General features: G+C 44.6%; 1 protein-coding gene across 12 annotated transcripts in view; it reads left to right on the plus strand.

Annotated features, from left to right (window-relative positions):
* The window catches only part of LOC126266607 (tyrosine-protein kinase Abl), a 428,403-nt gene that overhangs the window by 140,872 nt on the left and 273,316 nt on the right, over positions 1-14,215 (plus strand). For 7 of the 12 annotated variants that reach the window (XM_049970933.1, XM_049970936.1, XM_049970935.1 and 4 more), the window contains exon 2: positions 8,734-8,787. The exons of the other annotated variants lie outside the window; for them this stretch is intronic. In XM_049970933.1, coding sequence (XP_049826890.1) covers positions 8,734-8,787 — 54 coding nt within the window. The remainder of the gene's footprint in view (positions 1-8,733; positions 8,788-14,215) is intronic. 12 annotated transcript variants of the gene reach the window in all.

Genomic DNA, 14,215 nt, shown 5'->3' on the forward strand with positions numbered 1-14,215 from the left:
ATATTTAATTTACGTAGTTGCCATATTTCCTCAAACAGTTATTCCATCGGCACACTAAGGGATGTATGTAAGATAAATCTGCATCACGTTTCTACAAACACGTTATTGTGGTGCATGTAACACCTTTATAGGTTGTGATCGTCTGGTGCAAGTGATTGTTCGGCAGAGTGAAGAGAGATACAGGGGTGGACCAAAATATGGAAACACCAAAACCACACCATATTACCGTGCCTAATATCGTGTAGGAAACAAGTAGGCATTCAATACCGCATCCAGTCGTCTCGGAATGGATAAATACAAATCCTTTTGGTTTTCGAGCGAATCTTACACCATTTTTCCGGTAAAGCAGTAGCAATTTCAGGTTACCATGGTCGAAGATTTCAGGTTACCATGGTCGAAGATGATAGCGATCACCCACTCATCTCTCCAATGTAGACCACAAAGGCTCAATAACAATTAGATCTGGCGATTGTGGTGGCCAGGGGACATGTGACAGTTCATCCTCGTGCTCACAATACCAGACCGTGACGATGCGAGATGTGTGAACAGGGGCCCGTCGTCTACTAACACAGCATCACTATTGGGATATAAGCATTGTACCATGAAATGGATTGGGTCAGTCAAAATGGTCACATAGTCCTGGTCCACAATGCGACCTTGCAGAGTAACTATGGGGGCCCATGGAATATCACAATATAGCTGCTCAAATCTTCAGCGAACCCCTGCCATGTTTCCCTTTCGGGAAATAAACTCATCCGACCAAATGATTTTCTTGTATTGCTTGCTCCATAATCTAGGTTTTATGACTTCGCCACCACTTCACGCTGTTAAGGGTATTTAAATCACTGATGATGATCTGGAATTCCAGCCCGCCCGACCACATCCAGCTTATGGAGTTCTCTTCGTGTTGTTTTGGTGCTGTCGGGGAACGCGAGTGCGACATTCAATCCTACTGTGACTTTTGCAACTGTCATTCCGTATTTTTCGTTGCACTCCTCTTCTATGACCATGCGTTGCGATCACTCAACATACACTTTCATCTGATTTAGGACTTAACAGATGTTTCTCCGCTTTCCTTGTCTGTGTTATAGATTTTCCATACGGCGTCTTTTGAAATACCAAAGACTTCTGCTCCCTTGGTTACGAGCAGCAACAATTTGTTTACGTTCAAATTCACTTATCTCCGACATAATGCACTCACAAGTATACAGAACACTGTTCTGCCCACGACTGACTCCCAGCGGGTCCGGGGCTAAGAATAGGCCCGAGGTATTCCTGCCTGAAGTAAGAGGCGACTAAAAGGAGTTTCACACGTTTCGGCTTTTATGTGATGGCCCCCTGTAGGGTTTGATCTCCATTCCTCAAAATTTTCCCGAAGAGCGAGCAAATTGGGGAAGGGCGCCTTACATGGTGCACCGTGTCCATCCTGCATTGAGATCTTTAGCCTACTTTCTCGTCTTCGCATTTCAGTCCCGCTCATTCTCCATCCCTTGGGCGAGGACACCTAAATGGGTGCGTTTTCCACCATGCATTCTTCAGTGTCGCTTTCTGCGTCGACGATGGCCACGGACTTCTTTGCACCTGGTATCCAGCGTGATAGCCAGCCGATGTAACCTGTTTGTTGTAGCCCCTTGACCACACAGGGATCGCTCTGCTGATGCCTGCGCCGTTAACTCTCCACGTATGCCAACGGGTATATGCCCATCCCCCCGGGACATCGGGACTCCCGGCAAAGGCCATTCTGTCAGGTGGCCGTTGCTGCGGCTGCGTGGCGCCCATGGGGAGGGCCTCTGGTCGGAGTGGGTGCCGTCAGGGCGGATGACACGCGATGAAGCATAGTCCATCATCTCTTGCTGGTGGTGAAACACCAGCAGCCTCTAAGTATTCACGAGCCCAATTCAACGTGCAGAAGTACAATCCCAAATCGTTCCCCTCCCTTGCCACACCATGGGAGGAACGTCAGGCTAAGGATGCCGACGGATCTTATTTGCGTCGGTACCTTGTATGATCAAGGGCTGACGGGGAATTTCTCATGACGATGGAAGCCACAATTTATTGTTGAACATTTACTGGACAAGTTGGGAAGGTGAAGGGATTGTCCAAATTGCGATCTGGTTCAGTCTTGATCAAAACAGCATCCTCTGCCCAGTCACATACGTTACTCGCTTGTGACAAGCTGGGGGATGTTTGTGTAACCATCACGCCCCATGGTCCAGGGTATCATATTTCACAGGGACTTTCTTTTGCAGTCTGACGGTAAGCTGCGCGCCAATTTAGAGCGGCAAAGTGTATATTTTGTCAGGCGTGTCCACCGGGGTCCGAGGGATAATCATGTTGCCACTGGTGCCTTCATCTTGGCCTTCAAGGGTGATACATTGCCCAAGGAGGTCAAGGTGATGGTCTACCTCTGCGATGTAAAGCCCTATATCCCTCCCCTGATGCGGTGCTTTAAGTGCTGGAAATTTGGCCATATGTCTTCCCGCTGTACTTCCAGGGTCACATATTGAGATCGTGGACGCCCATCACATGTCAATACTCCATGTGCCCCGCCTCCCATCTGTGTCAACTGCGGAGAGCATCATTCGCCTCGCTCGCCAGACTGCAGGATTCTCCAGAAGGAAAGGAAAATCATGGAGTGAAAGAACCTGGACTGACTGACCTACACTTAGGCCAAGAGAAAATTTGAACGCCTGCACCCTGTGCGTATGACATCGTCTTACGCCGCTTCTACAACAGTTCTGGCACCATCAGCTCCGCCAACCCAGGTCACCTCTCAGAGCCGGAAGACTATCCCTGCCCCCTTTATGGTGGGGGGCATTTCCCTCCCTGTTGCTCCTGCACCACCTCCACCACTTCCCCATCTTCCTGTCACTGCCCCAAAGTCAGGCGCACGGACGCATGCCCAGATGGGCTTTGAACATGGCGGACTGGGTAACTTTCACCTCTGCTGTCACCGCTCAATGTTCCCCACACGGTAACATCGATGTGATGGTTGAGCAGGTGTCTAGCACAGTTGTTTCAATGGCAGAAAACGCGATCCCTCTTAGGGTGCGAGAGGCGTAAGGCAGTCCCTTGGTGGTCGCCTGAAGTCATTGAAGCATTTAAAGAGCGTCTGCGAGCTCTACAGCGGCATAAGCGGCACCCTTCCCTGGAGCACCTCATAGTCTTTAAACGGCTCCGTGCCCGTGTTCGCTACCTAGATGTCCCCAGTATGACCATAAATGGCGAGTTATGTACCTACGCAATCACGATTGCCGAGCACTTTGCTCGAGCCTCTGCGTCGGAGTATACCCACCCCCTTTCCCTCCCTCCCCCTCCCCGCGCCCAGCTGCCTTTCGCACACTCATACGGCGGCTGGAAGGGAACGTCGTCACATTTACTACACGCTGCAGTGAATCCTATAATACCCCATTTACAGAGTGGGAGCTCTTCAGTGTCCTTGCACATTGCCCCGACACAGCTCCTGGGCCTGATCGCATCCACAGCCAGATGATGATAAATCTCTCATCTGACTACAAGCGACACCTTCTCGCCATCTTCAACCGGATCTGGTGCGATGGCGTCTTTCCATCGAAATGGTGGGAGAGCAGCATCATTCCGGTGCTCAAACCGGGTAAAAACCCGCTTGATGTGGATAACTATAGGCCCATCAGCCTCACCAACGTTTTTTGTAAGCTGCTGGAACGTATGGTATGTCGGTGGTTGGGTTGGGTCCTGGAGTCACGTGGCTTGCTGGCTCCATGTCAGAGCGGCTTCCGCCAGGGTCGCTCTACCACTGGTAATCTTGTGTCCATCGAGTTCGCCATCCGAACTGCCTTTTCCAGACGGCAACGCCTGGTTGCCGTCTTTTTTGACGTACGTAAAGCATACGACACGACCTGGCGACATGATATCCTTGCCACATTGTATGAGTGGGGTCTCCGGGGCCTGCTCCCGAGTTTTATCCAAAACTTCCTGTCGTCCGTACTTTCCGTGTCTAAGTTGGTGCCTCCCATAATTCCATCCATATCCAGAAGAATAGAGTCCCGCAGGGCTCTGTATCGAGTGTGTCTCTCTTTTTAGTGGCCATTAACGGTCTAGCAGCAGCTGTCGGGCCCTCCGTCTCACCTTCTCTGTATGCAGACGACTTCTGCATTTCGTACTGCTGCTCCAGTACTTGTGTTGCTGAGCGGCGCCTACAGGGAGCGATCCACAAGGCGCAGTCATGGGTTCTAGCCCACGGCTTCTAGTTTTCAGTTGCAAAGTTGTGTGTCATGCACTTCTGGCGGCGTCGTACCATTCATCCGGACCCAGAACTTTACCTTCATGACGATCCACTCACTATATTGTAGACATACCTATTCTTAGGACTGGTTTTTGACGCTCGATTGACTTGGCTTCCTCATCTTCGTCAACTTACGCGGAAGTGCTAGCAGCGCTTCAACGCCCTCCGTTGCCTGAGCAACACCAATTTGGTTGCAGATCGCTATATGCTGCTGCAGCTCTACAGAGCCCTTGTCCAGTCCCAAAATGAATATGGGAGTGTGGTTTCTGGTTCGGCAGCGCCCTCGGCTTTGCATTTACTCGACCCTGTGCACCACTGCGGTGTTCGACTAGCGACAGGAACTTTTAGGACGAGTCCGGTGACCTGCGTTCTGGTGGAGGCTAGGGGTCCCTCTATTGCAAATCAGACGTGCACAACTGCTCACCAGTTACGCTGCACACATTCGTAGTTCTCCTGAGCATATGAATTACCATCTCCTTTTCCCGCCCGCGGCTGTCCATCTTCCGCATCGGCATCTACTTGCGGTCCGTTCACGTACGCCTCCATGGTGTACGCCTCAGCCGCAGCTTCGTCCGGAACTTCTGCATGGCCCTAAGGACTTCGTTAATCCCACCTCTCTCCGTTGTCACTTCTTCTCGATTCTTGACGTTTTCCGGGGCTCTGACATGGCTTACACCGACGGCTCGATGGCTGATGGTCACGTAGGCTTTGCGTATGTTCATGGAGGACATACTGAACAGCACTCCTTGCCAGATGGCTGCAGTGTTTTCACTACAGAGCTGGCGGCCATATCTCGCGCTCTTGAGCACATACGCTCATGCCGTGGCGCTTCATTTCTCCTGTGTACTGGTTCATTGAGCAGCCTACAAGCTAACGACCAGTGCTACCCTCACGATCCTCTGGTAACGTCCGTCCTGGAGTCCATCTATGGCCTGGAACGGTCCAATCGTTCTGTGGTATTTGTGTGCAGCCCCAGGTCTTGTCGGAATCCCAGCCAACGAACTTGTGGACATTCTGGTCAAATAGGCGCCGCGGAAACCGCTTCTGGAGATAGGCATCTCCTAAGCTGACTTGCGTTCTGTCTTACGCTGTAGGGTTTTCAGACTTTGGGAGACGAGGTGGCATAACAGTACGCACAAGAAGCTGAGCGTCATTAAGGAGACTATGAATGTGTGGAAGTCTTCCACGCGGTCCTCTCGCAGGGAATCAGTTGTCCTCTGCCGGCTCCGCATTGGCCATACATGGATAGCGCATGTTTACCTACTCCGTTGCGAGGACCCACCTCAGTGTCGCTGTGGCTTCCAAATGACAGTCTTCGACCTCTTCCTGGACTGCCCACTTTTAGCCGCTCTTCGACGGATTTTTAAACTTGCTCAGCACCCTACCTTCGGTGTTGGGCGACGATGCCTCAGAAACAGCTTTAGTTTTACGTTTTATCCGTGAGAGTGGGTTTTATACCTCTATGTAGGTTTTAGCGCATGTCCATTGTCCCTCTGTGTTCTCCACCCTAGTGCTTTTAGGGTGGAAGTATTAATGTGCTGCAGAGTGGTTGGCTTTTCCTTTTTATTCTCGTGGTCGGCCATCCACTGTAATCTTCTGTTTCTAGAGTCTCTGTTGTTTTCTTGTCCTCTTTTGTTCCTTTTAGTGTTCGTTGCCTTTCCTTCGTTCTTTTGGCATTTCCTTCCTTTCCGTCTGTTTTATTCTCACACTTGTGGCATTCTTTTTGTTAGGAACAAGGGACCGATGACCTCGCAGTTTGGTCCCTTCCCCCCTCTTTTAAACCAATCAATCAATCAAGCACGACTGACACTTGCAACGTGTTGAGGACATTGCACGGACGCCGTTCGTGGTCAAATACAACAGCGCAACCTGCTTTGCTAGCATCTGCGTTTATGCTCAGAGTTCCACATTGTGCAAACTCTGTGTATTACAGAAAAAAATGTGTTTGCTGGTCGAAGGTTCAGTCTTTCCCCTCCGCAAACGCCTGCATCGTCCTTCCACAGTCATAGCACGTTACTCAATATGTGAGTCTAGCTTTCTAACACGTCCAGATTTCTTTTGTGTCTGGGATGTTTGGTTATTTCCTGGTATACTTGTCTGCGGAACGTTTATATCGTTTCAACAGAACGCAAGTCGACTTGTGTTTCCTCGAAGAAAAGCAAGGTTAACGTTCGCCAGAACCTGTTCTGTCTGCAAGGACGTGTATCGAGACATGATCGCTAGTGTCCTGTTCCTTAAGAAGACACCACTCGTGCACAGCAGGCAGGCCGCTGACATCGGCGCGACGTTTGACAACATTGGGGTTGCGCACTCTTAAGTTGATGGAGAAGAAACAAAGATCAGGAAATATAGAGCGAAAAGAGGTAGATGACATGTAAATTGCAAATGAAAAATATAACGTTCTGTGTAACAGTGATAGGCAACTTTGAGAACGGGTGTCATGGAAATTTAACTTAGGTAACCAGATTAAATATTCTTAATCCGTGGATTAAAAGTGGCTTCATTATATTATATAAAACTACAGGGCTAAAATTTTGTCTTTTCACATTATCGATTCATGTATATCGTCTGTCCAAATAAATATAAGTGTTCAGTTGGTGGTACTTTTTAAAATCCATACCGATTGCTACTGGAAATATTTCTTTCTGTAACGAATCTTTAAATTTTTTATGCATGATAGGAAGTTTCTGAGAAATTGAAAGCATCGATTATTTCTTATTGTTTTTATTTCCTTTATGAGAAGTGCTCTGAAAGCATCGTATTTGAATTTCTGAGAGAAAATATCATTCTGAGAAATTTCATTACACAAATAACCTAGTAAAAAAATCCGATAATTTTATTGCTGACATCATAAGTACTTAGCATATATTTTGCAGAGGATTGATGACACTGAAAACGTTTTCTGAAGATACAGGATGTCGGTGATTTTATCAAACTTGTGTTTGCGCTCTTTTGTTAGGCTCAATTGGACGTAAGATGTCAGAAATGTCAAAATTACTGACAGCTTACAATGGGTTTTTTAGGAGTAGTCTGGAGGGTGATAGCTGTTCACTTACTAACCTAAGGGGCAAGAAGGAAACTGAATGTGTGTATAAACAGACTGAAGTGACGAATGTAAATTTGTACCAAGGCAGGTATTTTGACCTGGGTCTCCTAGTCACTAGGCATATGCGCCAATAATTACTCCACCTTGGCGCAGTGGTTTTGGGCAACTTCGTGGAATATGGTAGCACTCCTCCCTCCTCATTCCAAATTACCATTCATGCATCAGCCCACATGGTGTTCCCCCTAAACTCCAACAGCACTGCAGAGGGTATCCAACTGTAGTGGAACAGCACCTCAACATCGGACTTAACGGGGTATCGTGTCTTAACCATAGGTATATGAGCTTTAATGAATTGAAACTATGTTCCCTGAGACCTTTTAAAGCCTCAAACTTCTATGATGTATATGAGCAGGCTGAAGCGTCAAATCAGACTGAATTCGAACCTGTCTGCCTATGTACATCATAGATGTTTGAGACTTGAACGTGTCTCAAGAACCAAATAGTGTCATTTGATGAAACTGAATATGACCAAACAAAAATTCAAATTTCAACTTTTGTGTTCGATTATTTGTAAATGGAAACAAAATTACGCCAGGGACATGTAGTCGCGGTTTTTCAGCGACGGAAGCTACGTGTCGGTATTTTTGTGTAATGGTTATCTCATGGCTCCTTTATTATGAAGTTTGCTACAACGGGCTGCTTTTGCACACATTATTATTCTTAAAGTTTTTAGATCATACGCGATGCCATTTCGTTAATTGCATCTTAAGATATATTTAGACACTCGGCTATTTCATACAAAGTCAACATTTTAGTTGTAAAGGCTTATCGTCTTCCTGTGATCAGTGATCGAGTTCTGTAAACCTTAGAGGTTACGTGAGTCCAGGTTTCTTGTTACCCTGTGGTAAGAAATACCGGACAAAAATCTACATAAAAGAACTCAAACGAATTCGACATTGGTTCCTATAATGAGTTCACAACCAGTTTCGTCCGTTACCTTTCTCGAAACTAGACAATGTTTCACTCTTAGTGATAAGGTGACATTGAACGTTATAACTATAAGAAGTTTTTTCCTAGGAACGAGTATCTCAGACTTCATGAAACACGGAATATGACATTTCAGAGCTCTGGAAAAAAGATTTTGCGTATATTGAACTTTTATGCGTTGATTGGGCATTCCAGAAGTTAATTGAATATTGAGGCAAAGATAGAGAAAGGGACCTTGTTTTGCTTTCACCACGAAGCCTGTCCACCTGTTATTTATTCCTTATAAGACCATCAACATATCGTATTAAAATAAGATATCGATATTTCTACGTAATTTTTTCGTTGGTGCCACTGTTTTTTCTGTTTATGAAATTAAAAATTTGGTTAACTATTATATATTATCGTACATTAATATAAACACTTTCTCATTTTACAGGTAAGCACGGGAAATATTTACAACCAGCGTGTCTAGAAAGCTGTAGCCTCAAAGGTATTTGTAATACAAAATATTGTCATTAGATATCAGTCTTTGTTGCTTTCCTGTTCTAGCGGACCCATGTGTAACTTTGATGCCTGATTCAAACTCTAATGGGAACATGTAACAAAGTCGGATGGTTAAATAAAACTTAAGTCCGAAATACAGCCAGAATAGCCGGCCGCGGTGGTCTCGCGGTTCTAGGCGCGCAGTCCGGAACCGTGCGACTGCTAGGTCGCAGGTTCGAATCCTGCCTCGGGCATGGATGTGTATGATGTCCTTAGGTTAGTTAGGTTTAAGTAGTTCTACGTTCTAGGGGACTAATGACCACAGCAGTTGAGTCCCATAGTGCTCAGAGCCACAGCCAGAATATTTGTTATTGCAGTCCTTAGTTGTGGCAGATGTGACATGTAGTGTCGAATATTAAGCGTTCTAACGTTTTTCATGATTTAAATTTTTTCACAGAAATAGCTTGACCTTGCAGACACTTTTTTTTTGTTTATTTTCCGCACACACTTGTATGGATGCTTCACTCTGTTATACCTTTGTAGAAGCGCGCTACTTCAGTATAAAAGGCTGGATGTTGCCTTTCTGGGAACAGCAAAGGGCTCTTTTGAGCTGAGTAAAATGTCTTCATAGTTCACCATAAATTGCTACGGTGATGAACGCATCGTCAGTGATGAAACATGATCACAACTGCATGTTTGATTATTTGTAAATGTTTGAAAAGTCTAGAACGGACTACTTTCAATTTTACGCATACACAAATGTATTGCAACAGGCTTGACATATGGGCCACTTTCAGATAATGAATGATAAATAAAGGGAACAGTGATTAAATTTTTAACGTTTAGTGTTAAGTGAGTATTTTCTTGAAAATCCATTGCAATTAGTATTACGATGTGTGTAAAATATTAGTTACCTGCGATATGAGCCGTCGTCGAAGATTGTTTGAAGCTCTGACCACTTTACTGTCCCCGATTCTAATACATGTTATGTTTGTGTTTTGTTATAATGTTTCTTTCCTACATTTTTTACTTCAAAGGCAAAATTATCGCGCAGCAATGATTACCGTAATTCATTAGTAACTATTTTTTAAGGCGGGCATCGCGTACATCCGGGTGACGCAATGTCGGATAAAGACATAACAAGATTTTCGACTAGCAGTATTACGTGAAAAGACGAGTATTTTTATTTTTCATCTACCATGATACTGAGGCTACTGTGCTTCTATTTTAATGAAACAATTTCGAGGAACAGTATTCCGGAAAGATCTTTTTATTGCGAGCACATCTTGCATACCATTGAAGTGCGTAGCATACGTTTTCTGTAGACATACAGGAGAGCTGAATGCTGTTGAATCACACACCGCACGTTTTCAGACCTAAGTTCAAGTCTTTTTTCCTGGCAAATTCCTTCAATTTACTACAAAAGTAGTTGAGCTGCTCTTACTTGTATTGTCAACATTTAATTCAAATAAATGGCGTAATGGGATTAGAAAATTCTGTTCATATAATTGCGAGAACTTTAGATCCGATCGATCGCACTATTGCAATCTACATAGTGGCCTGAAAACTAAGAAAAACTGTTCGTGGAGGGGAGGTACAAATTTGAATACGCGATCCAGCTGCTTGATATAGGATTTTATGGTTTTCCCACATCGAAAGGATTATTTCTGGGATGGACAACATCTCTCTTTTCGTTGCCCATTGTTAAGAAGTGTATATTTGTGCTACATTACTACTACTACTATTGTTGTTGTTTTCGTTTTTATTTTCATTAAGGAATTTAATAGCTGTAAGTTTTGTTATTTTCGTTTTATGCTGTCTGTGTTATTTTATAACATGTCCTCCATAACCTTCGTTTACACTGCAACCACAATTTGTCATTTCTTTCCTTGCCCATTTTTTCTCATCTCGTGATAATTCCCAACCTGCATCCTCCAGTGCTTATTGAGCAATCCGCCGTTTTTAGGATTTTCCCCCCGTTAAAAGTTCTTGTCCGATTTCTATAAGCGAAAGCTGATAACAAACATCAAAAGCATGGTTACGGAATCTCTGGTTAGTTTACCAAGAACACTTTTTATTTTTCTGCTTATTGTTTTGATGACCAACTGCCGCAAATAAAAGAATTGCCAATTGATTGTATGCCGTTATTGTTCAGTAGTACGTTTTTCTTTCTGACGTGATAGTTATAAACTATTTTAGTCTTATCATAATTGATAATTACTACTTGCAAAGTTTTTCCAAGCCCGTCTTTTCGTTGTGGAAGTTAACTTGCAGTAGAAGTGCAAAGTAGATACAATTTAACTTTCGCCGCTTGAGCCAGCGCCGACCGAAAACTATTTACCGTATGAGCACCGTACCCAGTATTGTAGGAACGATGTTCAGACTGCACACTGCATGCTAGTAGCTTCAGTGTCATGACTCGTTAGGTGACGGTACTGGTACGGCGATGTAGAGTTGAAACACAAACATCAGTGTGGACTACACAAGCAGACAGCTAACATGGGTATGGACAAACTGAGCAGCGCCTTACTGGTAAAGCTATTGTATCGAAACAACGGCATTAATTATGCTGCTCTTCGCGGGTATCGACGATGGGGTTCCGCCTCACATTGCCCGTGAGGTCTCTCGGTTACTCCGTAAGACATTTGAAGAAAACGGAGTCATTGGCCGATCGTTCCAAAGTGCGTGGCCGCTAAGATCATCAGATTTGAAGCCGTGTGATTTCTGGCCATGGAATTACCGGGAGGATAGGGTTTATCAAGTAACACAAGTTAGAGGATGAAGGTCAACATAGAAAGGGAGATACGCCAACATCCCACCGGAAATGTTTCGGGTACTCGTGGAGCAATCTCTACTGCGGTTCCAGGCTGTCTTGGATGCAGGTGGTAGTCGCATTGTGCAACGTTTGTAACCTGGAACGTAAACATGGAACACAATTAACAAATATCACTTGATCTAGAAATTATTTCTTTCAATGGTTTATTCGTTATTTCTTTTCCACATGCCCTTACAAATATTCCCACAGTTTCACTGTCCCGTAACCACTCCTTTTTTTTATGCAGGCCCTCCATGTAGCGAAAGTTCTAACCACTTTGCAAAACAAAAGTGGTTCATGTTTATTTGTTCCATTAGAAGAACGGCATGATTTATCGCCAAGAGCAGCTGTTGAAATGTCTTTCTTGAAATAGTTTCGGTTCACAGGCCATTGCCTTAGCACCTTCATACATTTAATCGGAAGCCTAACAGAATGATGATTTGCTAGAAGATTTTGTACATGTTCAAACTCAGTCAAAGTTGTATTCTGAATTGAGAGTGGGTAACAATGAAATCCGTGGACTTCTGCTCGTCTACATGCGCCAGAGAAGGCGAAATTCCAGTGAATAAAGATATTTTTTTAATATTTTGCAAGATGACTAAAGTTGCCGTGATCAGCCATCGAATCCACGTTTCCTCAAGTTGGTATGTTGTGACGATTTTGTCTACGAAAACGTGAAATTGCTCGCTGAGAAGACATTCACGCCAAATGAAGAGACCAAGGCTGAAGCACTTGTATGTTGCGTAGCAGGATGAACTAGAATGTAGAAAACTCTAGTGAGTGGGGAAAATGCTCCACTACAGTGCTGTTTGAATCGTTTCTTTGTGGGCTTGTTAGATACTATGAGACTGTTATTTCGTGTGCCAGTGTTCCATCGCTACTTTGCGACTGTCTCGGCAGAGCGCTGCATAACAGATAAGGCGCATTTGTGTGCGGCTCAGCGAGTCAGCGGCTTCGCGCGTGCGAAGGACGACACAACTGGCCTCCATCGCCAAGCATATGTAATAATAACTACCGCAGCCGCCGTGGGGCAACAGACCAGTCGATGATTACGCCAGATTCGTTTCTTCCTGCCGAATGGACGGTTTTGCATGAAAGCGTCTCTGGTATAATCTAGATTCACGAGCTGAAAGAACGCTGTAGTATTAATTTGTACAGCAGTTACACATTATCTCTCCTGTACGTCGTTTCGCTTCTGATTCCCAGGTAAATCAGCAGGGCACAAAATTAAATGCATACTAACTAGCACATTTTTTTTCTTGTATGTTTAACTTTATGTAACGACTGAGGTGTGGACGACACTCATATTTTCGTAGTAGCTCAGCATCTTTTGTTCAGAATACAGTGAGGTCATTTATAAGAATAAGTAGAGACGTTAGGGCTTTGCCACCTAGAAAATATAAAATATGACAGAAGCCAGTGAAACCATTAAGAAGAACTATGAGGTGTGGAACAACTGCACATTGTTTTCATGTTTTAGTGCTCTTCTAATATATACAATATCCAGTTGAATGTATTTTACTTTTGTCTGTTGTACACCGCTGACAATAACAGCCCCAGGGCAACCTTCCCATTTAATTACATCAGCAGAAATCAGCTGGACTGTAAATTTCAGACGTTTACACAAATGTCAGTAAGTTTCATTGAAGGATATATATATATATATATATATCCTGCTACTAACATTATTGATGTATGTACTATAGTCAGACTACAGTCCATATGACTGTGCAAAATTTCTTTACCTATCTCCGTACAGATAATAAATGAACCCACAGACGATGATGAAACTTAACCGAAAGATGTGCTGGAGTTACAAAAGAAGAAATTCTTTGCTCAAGACAGAACTATATTTTCCTAACTATAAACGTGATGTCACCACGTGAGAGTTTATATTTCACCACGATAGCGAACATGCCCAAGGGCCACAAGCTTTTCTGTACGCCTTTTTTGTGACACAAGTAGGTCTCATGCGATCTGTCATTCAAAATTTCTACCTACGAAGTGTTTCTGAATATCGTCGTGGAGCTACCAGTAGGTTGATTGAGAGGCAATACCGCTTCATACAGCATGAAAGATGGTCATTTAAGAATCTGCCCACCCCCGGTAGCTGAGTGTCCAGCGCGACAGAATGTCATTCCTAAGGGCCCGGGTTCGATGCCCGGCTGGTTTGGAGATTTTCTCCACTCAGGGACTGGGTTTTGTGTTGTCCTAATCATCATCATTTCATCCCCATCGACGCGCAAGTCGCCGAAGTGGTCAACCGACGGGAGGCCCTAATCACACGTCATTTACTTTTACATTTAAGTATTTGAGAAGATGACTTTCTTGAAAGTAGAAAGTTGCGTTATATTGTTGCTTTTTGTGACACGTTCAGAGTGGCTCTCGCAATTATCAGGAGGGTGTCAATTAGATGAGGCATCTCACTGTACGAAGAGCTTCGTCAGACTCTGCAGTCAGGTTCAGTGTCATGTCACGTGAAACCTCTGCGGCTGTGCTGATCGCACGGGAGCTTATCTGTATACATCCTCTTGCGCCGCTCACGCACGAGTGCGCAGTCTCTCATTCTCGGAATGTTCTTCGCTGAAAATCTTAGAGTAGCAGCAGCTGCAGCTTATTA

Source organism: Schistocerca gregaria, chromosome 4 (genome assembly GCF_023897955.1).
Source record: "Schistocerca gregaria isolate iqSchGreg1 chromosome 4, iqSchGreg1.2, whole genome shotgun sequence".
NCBI classification, from domain to species: Eukaryota; Metazoa; Arthropoda; class Insecta; order Orthoptera; family Acrididae; genus Schistocerca; species Schistocerca gregaria.